Source organism: Quercus suber, unplaced genomic scaffold (assembly GCF_002906115.3).
Source record: "Quercus suber isolate HL8 unplaced genomic scaffold, Cork oak 2.0 scaffold_72, whole genome shotgun sequence".
Taxonomy (NCBI): Eukaryota; Viridiplantae; Streptophyta; class Magnoliopsida; order Fagales; family Fagaceae; genus Quercus; species Quercus suber.
This window is the reverse complement of record NW_027069537.1, coordinates 1,504,109-1,526,026: the sequence shown is the minus strand read 5'-3', so window position 1 is coordinate 1,526,026 and position 21,918 is coordinate 1,504,109. Positions and strand designations below refer to the sequence as shown.

General features: G+C 34.3%; 2 protein-coding genes and 1 long non-coding RNA gene across 3 annotated transcripts; 2 read left to right on the top strand and 1 right to left on the bottom strand.

Annotated features, from left to right (window-relative positions):
- The first annotated feature begins 2,605 nt into the window (after nucleotides 1–2,605).
- Nucleotides 2,606–5,524, top strand: LOC112032232 (probable receptor-like protein kinase At2g23200). The gene is made up of 2 exons (XM_024065000.2): nucleotides 2,606–3,758; nucleotides 3,933–5,524. Exons 1-2 carry the CDS (start codon nucleotides 2,846–2,848, stop codon nucleotides 5,366–5,368), a joined length of 2,349 nt encoding a protein of 782 aa, XP_023920768.2. The 5' UTR covers nucleotides 2,606–2,845; the 3' UTR covers nucleotides 5,369–5,524.
- Nucleotides 5,525–8,247: 2,723 nt separating this feature from the next.
- Nucleotides 8,248–10,089, bottom strand: LOC136067428 (uncharacterized). Its single transcript, XR_010628915.1, has 3 exons — nucleotides 9,915–10,089; nucleotides 9,443–9,508; nucleotides 8,248–8,493 (listed from the first exon to the last, which is right to left on the bottom strand). It is a non-coding gene; the product is annotated as an uncharacterized LOC136067428 (long non-coding RNA).
- A 5,333-nt stretch (nucleotides 10,090–15,422) lies between these two features.
- On the top strand, nucleotides 15,423–21,480 carry LOC112032233 (probable receptor-like protein kinase At5g24010). The gene is given in 8 exon segments (XM_065773280.1): nucleotides 15,423–15,572; nucleotides 15,575–15,695; nucleotides 15,697–15,838; nucleotides 15,841–15,931; nucleotides 15,934–16,125; nucleotides 16,128–16,268; nucleotides 19,581–20,480; nucleotides 20,483–21,480. Coding segments are annotated over 8 exon segments (2,475 nt in total). The 5' UTR covers nucleotides 15,423–15,496; the 3' UTR covers nucleotides 21,295–21,480.
- Nucleotides 21,481–21,918: the final 438 nt, after the last annotated feature.

Sequence of the window (21,918 nt, the reverse complement as noted above, 5' to 3'; positions counted from 1 at the left end):
AATTTTTTGTGCTACTGCTACCACAAAATACCTTCAAAACTTGCTACAAAATTATAGTTTCACATCTATATATGTTTAGTAAGTGGATTATGAAAACTATGATAACTCTTAAACTGCATTGGAAACTAAGTAAAACAAACACAAACAATATATAATACAATAACATTGAAAAAAGCTAAATGGAAGAGCATAACACGACGAAAATATTTAAAGAGAACTTTCAAAACTCAAAATAAAACTGCATAATGCAACTCCAATATGGAGAAACAAATATATGTACTAATTAAAACAAACATTAAAAATTAATCAATTTTTTTTTTCTAGTTTATCATTTGTACTGCAAACTCATTAATTATTTTAACAATTTATTTTATACCTACATCTAAATTTGGTCCAATAGGCCAAAAAATTGCTCAATACATTTTGATATCATACTTTCCATATCTTATAGGCTTGAATATTACATTTTCATTCAACAAGGATTTTCGACAACTAAAAGGCTACAATTTGGTGCAACTTCACATCAATATCCAACTCATCAAAGAATTGATATTGAATTTAATATCATAAATTTTCAATTTTTTATCCCTTTATTAAAAAAAAAAAACCTCAATCGTTATTCAATTTCAAATAATATCATATCAAAACACTAAAATTGTATAATTTACTAAAATACTAATATCAGATAAAGGGGGGAAAAACATAAAGAAAGCTTAAACCACAAATCATTAAATTAGACTATTAAAAATAATAATAATAGTTTTTGTCATACACACACAGTCAACCCCTCCTACTCTTTTTGTTCATAAAAAAAAAAAAAGGCAGTATAATGTTGTTCTTAGGCTAGAATTGCAATCTTGATAGATACAATGGGAGAGTAGTGCATTTGAACCCTGTACATTTCTATTGAAAATATCAAGAGATATAAGTTGAGTTACAAGATTCTAGGCAAACCAAAATTTGATTTTATTTTTTCAATTTTTGACTAAAATAGGGTTTCAAGTGATAACCCAATGGTAATAAAATTTTTGTAATGTTCCATGTCTGTAGATCAAACCCTACTCCATCTCACTTTTCCTTACTATCTACCTGTCTTTAAGTCAACTCTTCCATGGAAAATTATTAGGTGTAAATTCTGCAAGATCAGCTCCTTGTGCAGATGCGTAACATGTCACTTGCAATTTATTAACACATTCTCTAAACTCGCAATTTATACTGTGATATAATTGGCCTTGTTGAAATTCAATGATATAGAGGATTCTCATCATCTATTACCATCACTCCACTATCTCTAATCATTTTGTTCAGGAAACTGGATTGTCCTATCTAAAAAGCCAAGTAATGAATAGGCATGCAGAATTGTTGAGATCTGGTTTTTTCTAGAGAATGTAGTTTGTGTCATCTAGTTTATTGGAAAGTAAGAGGAGAGAGCCTTGTTCTGTTAAGATTTCTGATGAGGGAAGATGCGTTCTTCTCATTCAAGTTCTTATGTTACAAATCTTGGTAACTGAATAGTACTATCAAACTTAACAGCTTCACCAACTCTCATATTAACTTAACAGCTAGTACAATATTTATTGCTCATGCCTTATGGACTGAGGACTTGACATGAGCTGAAGTGGCCTCGAGCTAAGATCTGACGAGATGCTGAGAACGTGTTGGATGCTGATCTGTTATCAAAATTTGCTATAATAATTACTTTTGATCTTCTTTCTAATTTAATCATGTTTAATACTTTCTGCAAATTCTCTCATTGGGTTTTATTATATATATGCTAGCTACCACAGGAGGCAATTTGCTAATTTTCAATACTTAAGAGAAGACATAGCTCGATTTTAAAATTTGGTGGAAAGGATTGAAGTGAACCCAATAATTAAGGGGGAAAGTGCAATTAACATTTTTTTTAAACAATAGTAAATTCATAAATAATGACTTGAATGTGTGTGTATATATATATTATTTCATATTTGTTTATCAGATGAATTATAAAAAATAAAAAAAAAATAATATGTGGGTAAATTAATAAAATTTTCTTCTCTCCATATTTTTCTCCATTTCAGAGATAAAAATTTGTGGATTCAAATAAATAAAATTAATATTAGTGATGAACTTTACTAATTACTACAGACGTCTAACAAATAGAAGTATATTCATTGCAATAAATTATTATGACATTCGTTTAATATGTTATTAAAATTTACTAATCATATTTATTGTCATATTAATTTGTAAATAATTTATAACAAATGTTACACACTTTGTATAACATTTTAGTGAGGCACTCTTTTTATAACTTTGCAACAAATTTAACTACTTCAAATTGGTAAAAGGCAATGTCGTTTTACCCCAAAAAAAAAAAAAGAAAAAAGAAAAAAAGAAAAAAAGTTAGAAAGCTTATATATATATATATATTTTTTTTTTCCCTTAATAAAAAAGAGGGTCTTCAGTGTGGGCTCATCGACCCCACGTCACGTGATGGTAATAAGTAATACTACGTGTATCACACAGGCCTTACTAAAACTATTGCTCGAAATGCTCTTCTCTAGATGCAGGATAAGAACTCTTACTATCAAGCCACACTCTACTTTAAAGTCAAAGTCAAGTTCTTTGTATGATTTTTAAAAATTTGATATAGATAATCAGATGCTATTGATTATTATCACGAATTTTTACCATCAACCCGCACCCCGTGCGGTAGAAAGCTTATACTTTAAAGTCAAAAGTCCTTTGTATGATTTTTAAAATTTTGATGTAGATAATTAGAATCTATCGATTATTATCACGAGCTCTTCCCATCCTTAAGCTCCATAATCACCGAAGAAGTAGCTGCTCTCACAAAAAATCCATGGAGATGGTTCACTCCCATAAGACACTTTTCCAACTCTGCCTTCTCTTACCTCTCCACTTCTCTTCACTGCTGCTTCTTTCACTAGCTTACACTGTTCCTGACAAGTACTTCATCAACTGTGGAGCAAGCTCCAATGCCAGCGACGACCACGGCCGGATCTTTGTTGCCGACAGCAATTCCCCTTCTTTCTCAACTGGGAAAAGCGAAGAAGTCAGCAACAAATCAACATGGATTCCAGAACTCTATCGAACAGCAAGAGTTTACAGACAGCCATGTTCTTATAGCTTTGAAATCGAGCAGAATGGTACTCACATAGTACGCCTCCATTTTTTTGCTTACTTGTCACATGTTGCTAATCTATATGATGCACTGTTCAATGTTTCGGCTTCTGGGTTTTCACTTTTAACCAATTTCAGCATACGAAACAGCAGTGGTTCTCCGGTGATCAAGGAATTCTTCCACACCATCCCACAAGGAGAGTTTAAAATCCATTTCATACCTTCTCAAGACTCATCTTTGGCTTTCGTAAACGCCATCGAAGTCTTTCTTGCCAACGAGACCCGCATCACTGATAATGTTACTCGCGTTACTTCTGCTGGAAATGTTGGTAACTACAAAGGTTTGCTCTGGCAGTCTCAGGTTCTGCATACAATCCACAGGATCAACTTTGGAGGTTCCCAAAATGAATCCGATGACTTGGGGAGGAATTGGGTACTAGATGATAGTTACTTAATACTCAACCGCGATTCTGCAAAGAACAGCACGCATCATAGTCAAAATCTTAATTACAACTCTACACTGGCCACAAGTTATACTGCCCCAGATGGTGTTTACCAGACAGCCAAACAGTTGAAGGAAGTCAGTGGCGTCAACGCCAGGCTCTTAAATTTAACTTGGCGTTTTCCCCTCAGTAAGAATACTAGACACTTTGTTCGGGTCCATTTGTGTGACATAGTATCAAATACTATTAATTTGCTGATATTCAATCTCTATATATATAGCAACTCTGATCAGTTGATTGATCCGTATAATATAACTGGATACTTAGCTGTTCCCTTTTTCATCGATTATGTGGTTGATTCAGATGATTCAGGATTTGCCAATTTTAGTATAAGCCCTTCAAAGAATGACTATGGCATTCGTAATGCGTTTTTGAATGGGCTGGAGATTATGGAGTTCATGAGCAAATCAGGTCCCATACCGGTGGAATGTGAACCAGTCAAAATCAAGAAACACTCCCCTGTTATAAAGATTATTGGTTCTGTAAGTAGTGGGGCATTTGTCATTTTGATAATAGTGGTGGTGTTGCGTTTGAAATGCAAGAAGACAGTGCCTGATCCAAGTTTGGGAGGGCTTCTTTATAGAGGAATAGCTTTTATCAGGTTGACTGAAGGAAGTGCTAATTCATCCCAACCTTCGAATCTGAACCTTAGTTGGAGGATATCTTTAGCTGAATTACAGTATGCAACTAAGAACTTCAGTGCAAAATTTTTGATTGGTGAGGGTGGATTTGGAAAAGTGTATAAAGGAACTCTTAGGAATGGTATGAAAGTGGCTGTGAAGCGAAGTGAAGCAGGACATGGGCAGGGTATTGAGGAATTCCAAACGGAGATCATAGTGTTATCCCAAATCAGGCATCGCCATCTTGTTTCTTTGATTGGGTACTGCGATGAAAGGTCTGAGATGATACTGGTTTATGAATATATGGAAAAGGGGACTCTAAGAGATCATCTCTATGATTCAAATGCCAATTCTGAGGGTTCATCTTCAAGATCTGAATTATCTTGGAAGCAAAGACTTGAAATTTGTATTGGTGCTGCCAAAGGCCTACGTTACCTACACACTGGTCCAGCTGGAGGAATCATTCACCGTGATGTGAAGACCACAAACATTTTGCTTGATGAAAATTATGTGGCTAAAGTTGCTGACTTCGGCCTTTCAAAGTCAGGGCTTCCTGATCCAGAACATTTCACCATGGGCGTAAAGGGTAGCTTTGGTTATCTTGATCCAGAATACCTCACCACCCTACAATTGACAGAAAAATCTGATGTGTACTCTTTTGGAGTTGTACTAATTGAAATTCTTTGTGCTAGACCAGCTATTAACAAGTTGCTTCCAATGGAGGAGATGTGCCTAGCTGAATGGGGGATGCTGTGGCAAAGGAAAGGTCAACTTGAGAAAATTATTGATCCGGTACTAGTTGGTAAAATTAAGCCTAATTCATTGCGAAAGTTTGGTGAAACAGCTGAGAAGTGTTTGAAGACAAATAGTGCTGACAGGCCTAAGATGCAGGAAGTGCTATATGACTTGCAATATGCATTGATGCTTCATGAAACTGCAATGCACACAGACCCACATGAAGAAAGCACAACAAACGCAATACTGGAGTTGCAGTTTCCTCTTGCTTGGCATTTGCCTTCTGACAGAATCCAAATGGAGGAAGATGATCATACACCCAATGGAGGGGATGATGATTCTGATACAAAGTCTACTGAAAGTCAAAACCCAATTAAGGATTGATGGTGCCAGATAGTCTTCACTGGTTCGAGGAACATTAGTTTTATTAAGTTTATGTGGCTTCCTACTGTAAAATGCTTTAGGCTGTGCCTGTAAAAATGCTTTAGTGTTGTACCCCAGATTTTTATATAATTAAGTATCTTTATTATTTGAATATCATTACAATTATTTTCATTGTTAACTTTCTCTTGTATTATTTCATTATCCTCTAATTCTTTTTGATGATTTTGTCCATTAATTTATGAGTTTTTCACCTAAATTTACTATTATTACATCAACAACTTTTAGTCCCAAATTTTTTGGGTCAAAGGTTGGTCATATGTATTTGTTTTTTCTATTTTATTTTATTTGAAGCCATACGCTTTATTATATTTAAATTTATTAATTTATATATATATATATACACACTTTTTTACAATAATAACAAATGTATCAAGATATTTGAGATTCAATTAATATTTATATTAATTTTCTAAGTTTTTAATATTCAAATTAATATGTTTTAGTACAAATTCAAAATTAAAATTTATCTAGGAATTAAAATATAAGCCTTTTTTTTTATTGGGGGCTTAGGCCAAGTCCTAAGTGGCCTAGGCATTAAACTGTTTGTAAACAATATATTCATAAAAACAATAAATTGAAATTGTGTATTTTTATTTATTTATTTTTTGATCGGAAATTTATTTTTCATTTAATATTTGATGACAAAATGAAATCCAAAAGGAAAAAAAAAAAAAAAAAAAGCGTTAAGATTTGGGGTAAAATTATAAATTTGCCTTCCGTCCATATTTTTCTCATCCTTCTCTCTATTTTAGAGAAATTAAAGTTCGAGGATCCAAGTAAAAAATAGTGTTCCACCCACTTTCTTTGATCAGTAAGATCAATAAGTATAGAGAGATATTTTTCACACATAACTTGTTATGAGTGATGTAGAATAAAAGTAGTATCAATGATATTGATGGCCCAGATAGAAGCGATCTCATCTCGCTCCAATTCATGAAAATTCAATTCTAACTTTGCCTTCTTTTACCTCTCCAGCTCTTTTTACTTCTGCTACACTCAGCTTACACTGTTTTTGATAAGTATTTCAACAACGGTGGAGCATAGCACTTCCCCTTCTTTCTCAACTGGGAAAAGCGGACAAGTCAGCAGCACATCAACATGGATTCCACTTCTCTTCAACCAACAAGAGTTTTATCTTCCTTTCCCTATCTTTTTCTTTTCTTGTTTTCCCCAAGATCTTTCCTTCCTCTTTCTTTTACCTTGTAACAAATGGATGAGAAAGAGAGACACGTGACTTTAGTTTTTATTAGTCAAATATTGCCCGTGATAAGCACGAAGGTTGCGTATGGACTGAAAAGCCAGCTTTTTTTTTTTTGTATTAAATTTTTTTTTTACTATTTAATTTATTTTTATTTTATTATTATTTTTATACTATTTTATTTTATTACTATTTTATCTAATTTTTAATTTTATTTTTAATATTTTTAATAATTTTTTTAATTTTAATTAAATAATTGTTTTAAATTTCTTGATTTTTGTTGTTTTCTTTTGAGCCTAAGATGAGCGTGAGCACTAGGCGCCTTTTCTTTTAAAAAAAAAAAAAAAACGATGCCAAGGAGACTTACAGTTTAAACACTAATTCTTATAAATGGNGACACGTGACTTTAGTTTTTATTAGTTAAATATTGCCCGTGATAAGTCACGAAGGTTGCGTATGGACTGAAAAGCCAGCTTTCTTTGTTATTAAATTTTTTTTACTACTATTTAATTTATTTTGTTATTATTTATAAATTTTATTATACTATTTCATCTAGTTTTTAATTTTATTTATAATATTTTTAATAAATTTTTTTCAATTTTAATTAAATAAATTGTTTGTAAATGTTCTCGAGTTTGTTTGTTTTCTTTTGAGCCTAAGATGAGCGTGCAGCACTAAGGCGGCCTTTTCTTTTAGAAAAAAAAAGAAAAAAAAAACGATGCCAAGGAGACTGTACAGTTTAAAACATAATTCTTATAAATGGATGTGCAATTTTTAAAAACAACAAAAAATTTAATTAAGAAATTTATTTTAGGAGTTCAAAAACAACAATTTCTTAATTAAGAAATAATTAATAAATTTGTTTTGGCTAAGTTTAAAAAAAAAACTAGGTACAGAAGTTCGAAATTTTATTTTTAGATGATCAAACAAAAAGAAAAAAAAAATTATATATATATATATATATATAATTTTTTTTTGGCCCAGTTTAGGGGGTTCATTTGGACCCCCTAGACCATGCCTAGAGCCGTCCATGATATGGTATAAATGATATTCATTATCATTTTCTAATAAAATTAGTAAACTTAAAAGGCATTTTTTGTTTTCCATATAAGAAACTTCTTTTATACCCAATTATTGAAAATGTATAAAAGCCTACAAGGTTAGGCCTGTGATAAAGTATGTAGTGCCCAAGTATTTATAAAAGTAGTTCAAACTCATGTGATGCATGGAAAAATAACTTTACATAAATGTATAACTTAATTATACTTATCTCAAACTACTTTGATTCAATAGGTTTTTGATCTTCACTATTTTCATCAACAATTGATAAAGCATTACTCCTCTTTATTATTTTTTCAAAGTGCCAATCTAATCTAAATATTTTTTAATTGTTTCAAAGTTCAGCAATTAAGCCTTCATGAGATCTGATAGAATCATTTTGAATACATGAAATTGTTAGAAATTCAAGAAAGGTATCTTCATGAGCTTCAAAAAATTCATGTTAATTAGTGTATTTTTGTAACTAAGCTTTGACAGTTACACAAAAGATAGTGACAATTTCTATCAGAACAAACTTAACCAAAAATAATAATAATAAACTATTCAAAATGGTATTCCTCATGAAAGTAGACGTACCAAGTTCTAAATAAAAGCTAAACTATGTAATATTTATCAATTGGGCTTTAAGTTAGACTACTACATGCAAGTAATGCCTGATATCATGCTCTCTTCTACCTGATTAGATAATGATTGACATATATGCGACAAGGAAAATAAGTACTCGAACAAAGAGGCAAATGGGCAGCTTAGTCTTAGGGTGCCATGGTGGAATATAGATGGAATAGTACGCCTTCTTGGCAACGTAGATCTGAAATTGCAGAATTGGTATCCTCAAGAGAGAGAATTATATAACAACCGAATCAAGAAATAATCAATTGACAAAAAACTCCAAATTTGAAACTACACACAGAACCAAAAACGACTAATTATGCACATAACAAAAATTGTAAATAAGCCTCCACTGTCCATTCCAGTGTATGTTGCAGATCATTTACCTCACCATGCATTTAATTAATCTTTTTGCAATTTCTGTTTTGTTTGAGAAAGGACCATAGATAAGAAACTTTGTAAGGTGCTTACATTGAAGAATCTAATACTAAAACAGAACAATGTTGAAAAATATCTAACCTGAAATTCTAAGAAATAATATACCCTCCCCAAAAAAAACCCTCAAAAGATTAAAAACTAAGCATCAACTTAAAGTTTAAAAAAGAAAAAAAGGATACCATCTGAAAAATTAGTAGCTCACTTCCTGATTTTTGAGAAAATTTGTCTTAAGGCACATGGTTTCCTTTAAATTTAAAACAACAATATCAATCTTGCTTTGATAACAACATATGTCTTTGTCCATAAGGGAAAGACATTAGCTCTCCAGATGCTACACTTGAATTTCCCCATTTGCGATTTAGATGTTCCAATACTGATAATATCTTCTTCCAGGTAATAAGAGTGAGCTATAGGCAAGGATTATACTACACTCATAAGAATATATATATTTTTTTCTTTTTTAATCTCACCATTTCCAAGCCTCTCCAAGTGCCATCATCAATTGGAAAAAACTGGAGCTTGAGGTTCATAGAAGTGAGTATCTTTTTATCAACAAATAGAATTTGCAAAAAGGTTGGCAAAATGTTCCAACAGGATTATAATCCTTTTGGCCTAGAAATTAGATTGGGAACAAATCATACTGTCAAAACCTTCAGGTGTCTAGAGCTTAAATCCTTTCAGGAATATGGAAAGAACAATTAGGTACCCACCTGGAGCATCTGGGTCACGTTCAACCTATTTATCTGTAGCTCCCTGCTCCAAATGCTCAGCAGCATCTGCAAAGAAAAAAATCCCAGAAATTGCGGGTTTTTCCCATTTCTTATATGCAGTTAATAAGGTGACACCTGCTAATCATCCATTATAATGGCCTTTATGAAAAATTAACTCTGTGATGTTGCAGACAGCAAGATTAAAAATGGTTGGTCATTGTGGGGCTTTTGTTAATCACAGCAACATGGTGGTAAGTATGTATTATCATCGCCCAAGGAAACACCTTCATTACCAAACCAAATATAAAATTTCCAAATAACAAAAGAAAAGGCAAAACCATTTTAAACTAAATAAGCATGTCACATGAATGAAATTATATGCAGCCAATTGCAGCAATAATAGTAGACCAATTTGCGCACAGGAAAATAAGTAATTAACATACACCTTCAAAAGAAAAACTAATTAACATACCGAGAAAAATAAGTTTTTGTTGAAAATTTTTTCTGCAGATAATTTTCCCCTGAAACACATTGAAGCTCATTTAGCAAACAAATGTTCTTGGGAAAGCTTGCAAGATGTAGTTGTAATGGAAGGAGTAGTCCACTTTACCATTAAAGAAAAGCCAGAGGAAATCAATCCTAATCTGAGATAGAGGCACACAATCCTAATCTAAGGGATCCTTACACGAGGTTACAATTGGGAAGCTATGACCAAGAAAATAAACGGCAACAAATTTTTTTAGGAGACTGATATACTTTAAAAAACCTTTAGGTATGTTTGGTACATTGAATGTAGATTACATTAGGAATAGTAATCTTTATTACTTAGAATAGAAGACATTGTAATGGAATAACTATTACTAGCTATAAGTTTGGTTATTACATAGAGAAAACTTGTAAAAGATGATGTATAAGGAAACTTTATATTTTTGGAAATATATTAATTTTAAAACCTATTATATGCACTAACTTATAAAAAAAAAAAAAAAAAAACCTATTATATGTACTAAGGAATAACTATTACATCAATTTTAAAGAGGAATAGCTATTCTTCAATTTAAAAAATAGTTATTCCAATGTAATAACCAATCCATGAAATAAAGATGCAACCAAATGACCGAATTGCTATTACACATGAATAATTATTCCATTACAGAAGTTATTACAACATACCAAACATATCCTCAGGAAATAATATGATATTAGCAAATATGATACCATAGTTGACATTGTCAACATAGCTAAATTCAGCAATTCTACATATATTGGAGTGGGGAGAATTATGTCAAATGAATCTTCTTCTCAAATACAAGACAATGATTTTTCTAGTACCCAGTTCTATTCTTCTCATCTCAAAAATTGAGACCCATAAAAAGAAAAGGTAAAAATCTCATTTAGCTCTACATAACATATTATGTAAATACTTCAAATAACATACTAAATACATAGTTAGTACATACTTTTGGAGCTAAAAGACAACATAAAAAAGAAGAATTGAGAAAGAAATCTAACAAAACAGAATATGTACGAATGGGGAGAGAAAATATGGAACCTTTATGAATTTTTTATCATATGGGGAGAGAATCTTTTTCATCATAAATCTAGCCTAATAGATTAGTTTTGAAACTAACTAGATAAAATGGTTTAGATTGTGAAATAATATGAAATAACATATCTTTAGGTCTGTAAGAGGAATAGCCTATTGGAATTCTTGGTTACTTGTTAGGATACTAGCTGTATCAGCTCTATGCACTGAAGCTACCATGTGTTGTATTGTATGCTAGTATTGTTAGCACAGTAATACAGTTAGTTAGTTCAGTAATGCAGCTAGTCAGTTAAGCTGAAATAGAGTTAGTTAGTTAGTTAGCTTTTTGGTGGGAATTGGTTAAGCAGAGATTGCATTGTATATAAGCTACTAAGATGATCAATTAGAGGTTATCCAGAGAATTAACCCAAGTTTGTGCCTATCTTCTTCTTTCTTTGCTTAGGAGGTTGGTTACCCTTGAAGCAACTGTGATTTTCATCCTTAATCCTCATTCCTTCCTTCTCTAATCTCTGAACTACCAAGAACTTAACATTACCCTTCTACCAAAGAACCAATCACCAACTGCTCCTATAATGGTCTCGCAGACTAGGACAGATAAGTGTAGATTCTACTAACAATGCAAATAGCAGAAATTGGTTTATGACACAGTCCTCAAATTTCTTGCATTAAGCAATCACATACTATGTTCACTTTAGCATTGTTAATAATTTAAATTGAACAAAGCATGATAACATAGCATCAAGTCAGAAACAAAGAGCATGACAAAATTTAGATTTATAAGTTAGTAAGGCTGAGTTTATAGTTGTCTTTTATGCAATCATGGTTCAGATTATTGTATGATCGAGTTAATGGATTCAGATTATTTAGTTTTGAAACTAAATAAGCAACAAAACGTTTACTTAGAAATTCACGCACCCAGGACCTGATGATGAGTTTTGGTGATGGGAACTTTGGTTCAGGCATTTGTTCAAACAGTCTGAGGAGGACTACCACAAGGGCAAATCTCCCATTCGGTTCTGTTATACCTCCTACATTTGCTGGGAAACACCTCTCTCAGGTTGGAGTAAGTTGAATATGGATGCTTTGGTCTCTCAACTCCGCCTATGCCGGAGGTGGTGGGTACATTCTTAATTCCAATGGCAATTGGGTTCGGGGCTTTTCTCGTGCAATTGGGACTTCTTTCATCTTTTGGCAGAACTTTGGCTCTTAGAAATGGCTTATTTATGGCAAAATTTCTTAGGATTGAAAAGCTCATTGTCAATGTGAATGCAGGGATATAATATCGCTTGTGGCTGCAGGGCCATTCTTCAATCTTTCCATTAGGTGAAAATCGAGCATTACTTCAGAGAGGCTAACGGAGCTGTAGATTCTCTTGCTAAATATGGTTGTTCTCGAGCAGAACCTTTTATTGTATTTTCTCAGCCTCCTTTTGTTGTTTTAGAAGCTTTGCTTTTGGATCGTACGTATTTTAGTTCCTATTTCCCGAAAAAGACGAAAAAAAAGATGTCAAAGTCTACTGCTAAGATTGAAAATTGAAAAAAAATATTTTTCAATTTCAACCCTTGAATAAAAAAAAGTGAGAAAAAGTAAAAAAGTGAGAGTAATAAAAGCTTTTTGTGAGAGAGAAAGGGGGTAGTAATTTTTTTTTTTTTTGGTTTAAAGAAAGGGGTAGTAATTGCACATAATGCACCAGATCTTAATTCATTTTTTAATGAGTTTTTTCAGAATGATAAATAAATTTACAACTCTTATCACAATTCTTAATTTACATTGTTACCACAATTCTTTTACGTTGTAGAATAAGATTGGCCAACTTTTACTTTCATACCCACCACTTTCTCCATCATTTATAGTTTGACATGTGGAGAGTTGTAGTAAAAGTTGTTAATATGTTTGTGGTATAGGTACTAGAATTTTTTTAGTTTTTAATTATGTATTGAATAATAAGAAATAACTATAAATTTCATTTGTTTAGCTAAAAAGAAGCATGAAAGGAAATAAATTATAAATAAAGTTTGGCTCGAAAACAATAAGAAGATGACATTAGTTCTTTTTATATACAATACACATGACACACTTAACCCAACTAACCCATTAAGTTACGTACATTGCACAAATTATTGGACACATGTTATCTTTCAATTGTTGGTTGGATCCCAAAGCTTCAAGCCTTCAAACATGTTTGAAGCCAAACCTTTTACGTTAATCCTAATTTTTATTAATTTCTATTATTAATTTATCATATAAGTATTTTTTTTTTTTGATTTCATTATTTCTAATTTTTTTTTTTGAACTTTGAAGTTAATAACAACAACAGAAATCTTATAACAATGTATTTCAACATATAAATTTCAAGAAATATGCTTCAAATTCATTATGGACTTGTTGTAATATATGTGCAGTATGTTTCGTTTTGTTTATTTTTTTGAAATCTAACTTATAAGATTCCAACGATATATTCAGACCAATAAAAAAGTAAATGGAATATCATAAATAGTAGTAAGGTGAAAATATTTTTCACCTAATATTTGACAAAATGATGAAAAAGAAAAGAAAAAAAAAGTGATTAGGGGTAAAAAGGTAAATTTTCCTTCCCTACATATATTCTCTCCATTTTAGTGCTAAAAATTTGTAGACTTGGATAAAAAAAAAACCCTCCCACCCTGGTGTCAATTGATATCTACTTATAAAATTTTTTTAAAAAAAAAGTAAAAATGTCCATTTACCGATTATTTTCCTTCCTTCATTTCTATTATTCCTAAAATCACCTCAACCCAATAAAGTCAAGTTACTTTTATTGATTGTGATGACACTAATTAAGATATCGTTTCAAATATATATATATATATATGTATATTGTGGGGGTTAAAACACAAACTCAGAAGAACCAAACTTAAGTTCTTGATTAACATAACTAATTTATAATTAAGTAGGGGTTTAATTCCACAATGAGAGAACTAGACAGATGATCAAAGACAAAGAAAGTAGGAATAGGCATTTTGATTGAAGAAAAATGGTTCCCCAAGGTACAAATGAAGACTTAAAAGGAAAATACAAGCTTTTGCTCTCTCTATTTTCTCTCTCTTGTTCTTCTTTGTAAATTTTTCTAGATCCCTCTTCTCATTGCCTCCTCCTTTTATACTCTCACCCCCCCCCTTCTATCTTGAGTTGTATCTTTCTTAGCTGGATTTGGGGACACTTGTCTTATCAGCCTTTCCTTCTGTTATTTCTTAATCGAAGACAGATTTTTGGGGTGTTCTCACTGTTTAGACTAGTTATTTAGCATTTAATGTGGCTAACATTAAGTAGGAGTGCTCATTAATTCGGAGATGATCATCACATTAAGCTTTGCAACATCTTCCTCATGTTCCTCAGGAAGGTAATCAAAATAATATCCTTATTTAACCAGCTTGTCACTTCTTTAAGGTTTGCTTCCTCGGAATTACCAAGTTCCTTGGAGGGTCATAAAAGATCTATTTTAAGTAAGAGATGAATCTTATACTCTACGAAGATTTCTTATTACAAATTTGTCTATGTTTGTATTACAAAAGAATATTAAAAATAAACTATAACTTCATTTGATATATTTTTTTCTTAATACAATGAAATACTAATTATTTCCATTAAGTGAACTTTAATTATTACTACTTAAAATACTTTTATTTATTAGTTTAGGAAAATTATAGGTTTTATTGTACTGTCAATGTAAGATTTACATTGTAGACTAAACAAATGTGTACAATATTGTAAAATTTGTAAAAATGTACAATACACATTTGTTTAGAGACAATATAAATCTTAAATTGAGAGTACAATGTAAACTAAGAATTTTTATTAGTTTATTTCAAATTTGTTAGGATTTAAGTAGGTTATTTATTTTTTAATTTGTAAGTTAAGATAGAATCATAGATACGTTAACATTTATTTATCTTTTCATGTTTTAATAATTTCTTTATAGTTTACAATGAAGATTCTAATGATGATTCAGTTCAGCTATATATAGTATATTTAGCTTAGATCATTAGTATTATTCATACTTAGTTAATATTAAATTATAGTTTAAGTTAGTTGAGTTAAGGGTGTTTAAGATTTGTCATTTTAATTAGTGAGGAACAAATCAAAAATTAGAAACAAAAAATATTATATATCATACAAAAAAACTAGTTAGTCAGATGCTATCGAATTAAAAGTTTAGGTCGGTGTAATTTCTTTATTAGAGACAATAAATAGAACTTTTCATAAAAAGTCGTGTATTTCCTAGATTGGCGACATGCATTTTGTTGAATCCGTATCAATATTGAATGATTGAATCACTATTCCAATTAGGTAGAATGTATATACTTTTAAGTCAAAAGTGTAGAATGTATTTACTTTTAAGTCTTGTTTACCACACACACAACAAGAAACAAAAGACTTTTAAGTCAAAAGTCTTTGTTTACCAAGTTTATTACATCCTCAGCAACCCTCATAATTGCCACAGAAGAACTAGCTGCTCTCACAAAAAATCCATGGAAATGGTTCACTCCCATAAGACTCTTTTCCAACTTTGCTTTCTCTTACCTCTCCAGTTCTCTTCATTTTGCTTTTCTCATTAGCTTACACTGATCCAATAAGTACTTCATCAACTGTGGAGCAAGCTAGACGCAAAGCTCACAACGACCACGTCTTTGTTGCCGACAGAAATTCGGCTTCTTTCTCAACTGGAAAAGCGAACTGTCAGCAACACATCAACATGGATTCCAAAACTCTATCAAACAGCAAGAGTTTACAGACAGCCATGTTCGTATAGATTTGAAATAGACCAGAATGGTACATACATCGTACGGCTCCATTTCTTTGCTTACTCGTCAGGTCGTGCAATCTATATGATGCATTGTTCAATGTTTCGGCCTCTGGGTTTTCACTTTTAACCAATTTCAGCATCCGAAACAGTAGTGATTCTCCGTGATTAAGGAATTCTTGCTCACATCCACAAGGAGACTTCAGAATCAATTCATACCTTCTCAAAACTCATCTTTGGCCTTCGTAAACGCCATAGAAGTCTTTCTCGCCAACGAGACCCGCATCACTATAATCACTCGCGTTACTTCTGCTGGAAATGCTGGTAACTACAAAGGTTTGCTCTCTCGGGCTCTGCAACAATCCATAGGATAACTTTGGAGGTTCTCAAATTGATACGATGAACTTACTGGAGGAAATGGGTAGCAGATGATAGTTACTTAATGCCCAACAACGATTCTGCGAAGAACAGCACGCCTTATAGTCAAACTAGCACTAGCCCCACTCTAGAACCCTTCTGGTTCACTGCTTCATCCACATACACTTCCCAATGTGAGGGGCTTTGTTGAGAATCATGCCAATCGATTTTTCATCAATGTCCGAGGTTGGCGTTATTTCTTCTACCTTGGGCTCCGTGAACTCGCTCACCAAATCTGCAAGGACCTGACCTTTGACAAATGTGCGAGGCATGTACTTGATATCAAAAGCCCCCAAGATCGTGCTCCATTTATCAATCCTCCAGTGTAATCAACACTTCGGAGTATAGCCTTGAGCGAGAGCTGGGTGAGAACAAGACCGTATGAGCTTGGAAATAATGAGGGAGTTTTCACGTTCCAAGCACACTGCCAGGATAGCCTTCTCCAGTGGCAAGTAACGAATCTCGACCTTATGCAACGACTTACTTACATAGTAGACAGACCTTTGCACACGCGATTTGCCCGTATTAACACCAAGCTCACAGCACAAGTAGCCACAACAATGTAAGCAAATAGGACTTCGTCTGGTTCAGGACTGGACATGATGGGTGGCCGAGCGAGATAGTCCTTAAGTTGCTGAAAAGCCATAGCACATTCTTTAGTCCACTCAAACCCTTCCACTTGTTGATCAACGAGAAGAAAGGTTTACACCTATTTGCTGATAGGAAGATGAATCGATTTAGGCAGCAGTCATTCCGGTACACTTCTGGACATTTTTGGGATTCCGAAGAGCCTGTAGATTGTGGATAGCCTTTATCTGATTGGGGTTAACTTCAATTCCCTTGTGAGTCACCATGTACCCCAAGAACTTGCTTGACCCCACACCAAATGAGCATTTGGAGGCGTTTAGACATAACTTGTGCTTCTTAGAATTTCAAAAATGTTTTCAAGATCTTTTACATGCTCCGAAACGATCTTGCTTTTCACCACCATGTCGTCTATATAGATTTTGATACTTTTGCCCAACTGCGGCTTAAACATCCTCGTCATCATCTTTTGGTAAGTAGATCCTGTATTTTTCAAACCAAAGGGCATCACCTGTAATGGTTGTTACCAATAGGAGTGACAAATGCAGTCTTCTCTTGATCGCCTAGGGCTAACGGTATTTGATGGTAACCTTGGAAGGCGTCCAGGAAACTCATCCGAGGATGGCCGACAGTGGCATCTACTAATTGATCAATTTTGGCATAGGGAATGGATCCTTAGGACAAGCTTATTCAAGTCAGTGAAGTTTACACACCTCACATTTTTCATTCTTCTTCTTCACCACCATAGTGTTTGCTAGTCACTCAGGATAAAAACCTCTTTAATAGCTTCAGCTTGTTTGAGCTTTGTTACTTCTTCTCTTACTGCATCAGCATGCTCCTTAGATGGGCGCTGAGGAGGTTGCTTCTTAGGGGTAATCAATGGTTGACTTTCAGATGGTGGCAAATGAATTCTGGATCACCCCTGGGGCTTGTAAGCGTTCCAGGCAAATACATCAAGGTTTCTTTTAAAGAAATGTACTAGCTCCTCTCTCTCTGGTAGAGGCATCTGAGATCCGACTTGAAAGAACCTTTCGGAATTGTCTCAAATTAGAACTTTTATTAAATCTTCACATCTAACGCCTTCATCTAGATCTTCACCGGGCGATACCCGACTTTTTAACTGTTATAAATCTCCTCGGCCCTGGCCGAGGACTCCATTTCGGGCTTATGCTGGATGGCAGCCATCAAGCATTGTCTGGCCGAGGATTAATCTCCCGGATTTCACAAACTTGCACTTTGGATGGATATTTAACTTTTTGATACAAGTAGAGGAAACAGCCCCTAGCGTATGAAGTCAAGGTCTGGTTACAATTGCCGTATAAAAGGAATATACATCTACAATAATGAAATCCACATCCACTACTCCGAGCCAGTCTGTACGGGTAACTGTATTTGGCCCTTTGGGGTGACGATTCTTCCCTCGAAGCTAACCAGGGGAGAACTGTATGGTGTTAAGTCATCAGGTTTTAGGTTCAGCCCTTTTAGAGGTCAGGGTACATTACCTCTACCAGTTACCCTAGTCCACCATTACCCTCTTTACAGTATATCCTCCAATTCTGAGGGTGACTACTAAAGCGTCATCATGGAGTTGGATGGTCCTAATCTTGTCTTCGTCCAAGAAGCCTAAAACAGGTTGAATATCTAGTCTAGATTTCTTCGGATCTTGGCCAAGTCCCCTGCCGATAATCGGGCTACCGACATAACTTGGACGGCTAGGATCCTGTTCTCCCTGGTGCGGCGAAGATGACGTTGATAGTTCCCAATGGAAGCTTTAAAGAATCATTCCTCTGGCGTTCAGAGTTCATTTGGCTTCATCTGGCCTCCTCGGCCACTGGAGTGATGCAAGAGGTGTCTCAATTTAGCTTCGCGGACCAGTTGGTCCAAATGATCCACAGACTCCTGCAATCTTCTGTGGTATGCCCATGATCTTGGTGGTATTGGCAATAGAGATTATGGTTGCGCTTTCAAGGTTCCCTACCATCTTGTTCGCCACTTGAAGAATGGTTCATTCTTAACTTTTTCCAAACCTGGTACATCTGGCTCTTTGAATACAGTGTTAACTACTTGAAGGTTTGTTATCCTGATTGCCCAGCGAAATCTCTCCGTGGTTGTTGTTATTGTAACAGTCCGACTTGAAATCCCTCATCTCTTGGGGGATAACCTTATCCTTCCTTTCCTTGCTGTTGATCTCTTCAACTTCTTTATATTTTTCGATGCAGTCCATGAGCTGACGCATGTTAGTACTAGTTTGCCAGTTAAGGACTTCCTCAAACATGGTCAATGGGGAGGCTGAGCTTAAACATGCTAAGGGCCATGCCATCAAAATTGCCCTCTATATCATTAAACATTTCCTAGTACCTATCTGAATACATTTTCAAGGTCTCACCTTCTTGCATGCTCAAGGATAAAAGTGAAGACAGGAGCCTGGCCACTCTTCTACATGTGACAAAACGGGAACGAAATGCTTGAGTAAGCTCTCTGAAGGAGTCGATGGAGTCTGCTTCTAGGCTGTCAAACTATCTCATTGCAACCGGTCCAAGATTGGAGGGGAAAACTTTGCACATCAAAGCCTCATCTCTGGAATAGACATCCATCCTCTGATTAAAGTGACTCACATGTTCCACAGGATCCGTTTTACCATTATAAATGGTGAAGGTTGGCTGGTTAAAACTTCGAGTAAGTCTCGCTCCTTCAATCCTGTGCGTGAAGGGTGACCTAGAGATTTGATTCAAGGCTTTGCTCATAGCATCGTTCCCCACACCTCCACGTGATGGGCTTCGAGGTTACCTCTTGNGAACTTACACTGGCCACAAATTATACAGCCCCAGATGATGTCTATCAGACAGCCAAACAATTGAAGACAGACTGCGATAGCTGCAACGCCAGTCTCCGAACTTTAACTTGGCGTTTTCCTGTCAGTAAGAATACTTCTCACTTTGTTCGGGTCCATTTCTGTGACATAGTTTTTAAAACACTAAATGACACAATGTTCAATCTCTATATATATAGCAACTTTGTTCAGTTGATAGATCCTTATAATAAAACTGAAGACTTCGCTGTTCCCTTTTACATCGATTATGTGGTTGATTCAGATGATTCAGGATTTGCCAATTTTAGTATAAGCCCTTTGGAGAATGGCTCTCCCATTCGTAATGCGTTTTTGAATGGGCTGGAGATTATGGAGTTCATGATAACATCAGATTCCATATTGGATGAATGTAAACCAGTCAAGAAACTCTCCCCTGTTATAAAGATCATTGGTTCTGTAGGTAGTGGAGCATTTATGATTGTGATTGTAGTGGTGGCATTGAGTTTGAAATGCAGGAAATCAGTAACTGACCAAAGTTTGACAAAGCTTCTTTTTGGAGGGCTAAGTTTTAACAGGTTGACTGAAGGAAGTGCTAATTCATCCCTACCTTCGAATCTGAACCTCAGTTGGAGAATATCTTTAGCTGAAATACAGTTTGCAACTAAGAACTTCAATGCAAAACTTCTGATTGGTGAGGGTGGATTTGGGAAAGTCTACAAAGGAACTCTTTACAATGGTACAAGAGTGGCTGTGAAACGAAGTGAAGCAGGGCATGGTCAGGGTATTGAGGAATTCCAAACGGAGATCATAGTGTTATCCCGAATCCGGCATCAACATCTTGTTTCTTTGATTGGGTACTGCGATGAAAGGTCTGAGATGATACTGGTTTATGAATATCTGGAAAAGGGACTCTAAGAGAGCACCTCTATCATTCAAATGACAATTCTGAGAGTTCACCCTCGCGGTCTGAATTATCTTGGAAGCAAAGACTTGAAATATGCATTGGTGCTGCCACGGGTCTACATTACCTACACACTGGTCCAGCTGGAGGAATCATTCACCGTGATGTGAAGACTACAAACATCTTGCTTAATGAAAATTATGTGGCTAAAGTTGCTGACTTTGGCCTTTCAAAGTCAGGGATTCTCGATCCAGAACATTTCACAATGGGCGTAAAGGGTAGCTTTGGTTATCTTGATCCTGAATACCTTACCACCCTACAGTTGACAGAAAAATCTGATGTGTACTCTTTTGGAGTTGTACTTCTTGAAATTATTTGTGCCAGACCAGCTATTAACAACTCGCTTCCAATGGATGAGATCAACCTAGCTGAATGGGGCATGCTGTGGCAAAGGAAAGGCCTACTTGAGAAAATTATCGATCCAGTGCTAGTTGGTAAAATCAAGCCCAGTTCATTGCGAAAGTTTGGTGAGACTGCTGAGAAGTGTTTGAAGACAAGTGGTGCTGACAGGCCTAAAATGCATGAAGTGCTATATGACTTGCAATATGCACTGAAGCTTCAAGAAACTGCAATGCACGCAGACCCACGTGAAGACAGCACAATAAATACTTCATTCGAGTTGCAGTTACCTCTTGCTTGGCAATTGCCTTCTGATAGAATCCTAACGGTGGAAGATGATCATACACCCATTGGAGGGGATGATGATTCTGATACAAAGGCTATCCTTGGAAGTCAAAACCCAATTGAGGATTGATGGTGCCAGATAGTCTTCACTGGTCGTTTTGAGCTACGTTGGCTTTATTACGTTTGTGGCTTCCTGTCATCGACATCGTAACTGTAAAATGCTTTAGGCTGTGTCCACTAAAAATGCTTTGGTGGTGTGTACATATTTGAATACTTGATGTAAGAGAATCTTTATGAAATTTTCAGATTTTTAGGATTAAAGATATTATTTTCTTAATTTTATTTGTCTTTAATATTGTTTAGTCAAATTAGGGTTTTGGAAGTTAAATTAGGGTTTCTTATTTGCTGATCCCATCACAAACTTAAATTCAAAACTTCTAGAATTCTTAGAGTAATCTATTACATAAAAGTCTTTTAATCTTGACCTTTTATTTTAAAATCAATGGTTCAGATTCATTAATTAATTTGTTTAAAAAAACCTTAAAAGTAGATGCCACATCAGCTATTAAAATCAACACATCATAGAGTTCCCATAACAATTGTTATGCCGGTTCATTGAATTATTGAGCATGAGAACAAACAATTAAGGGTTTTACTAGCGTAAACCATTTTAGGAAACTTTTATTATAAATTGAAAAAATTATCAAAAAGTTAGTTACTCTTTCAATTTCTCATAAAACGTTTTCTAAAATGG

Coding starts and splice junctions, on each gene's coding strand:
- LOC112032232 (XM_024065000.2), top strand. CDS start 2,846: ATGGAGATGGTTCACTCCCATAAGACACTTTTCCAACTCTGCCTTCTC. Junction 3,759..3,932: donor AACTTGGCGTTTTCCCCTCA/GTAAGAATACTA, acceptor TGGTTGATTCAG/ATGATTCAGGATTTGCCAAT.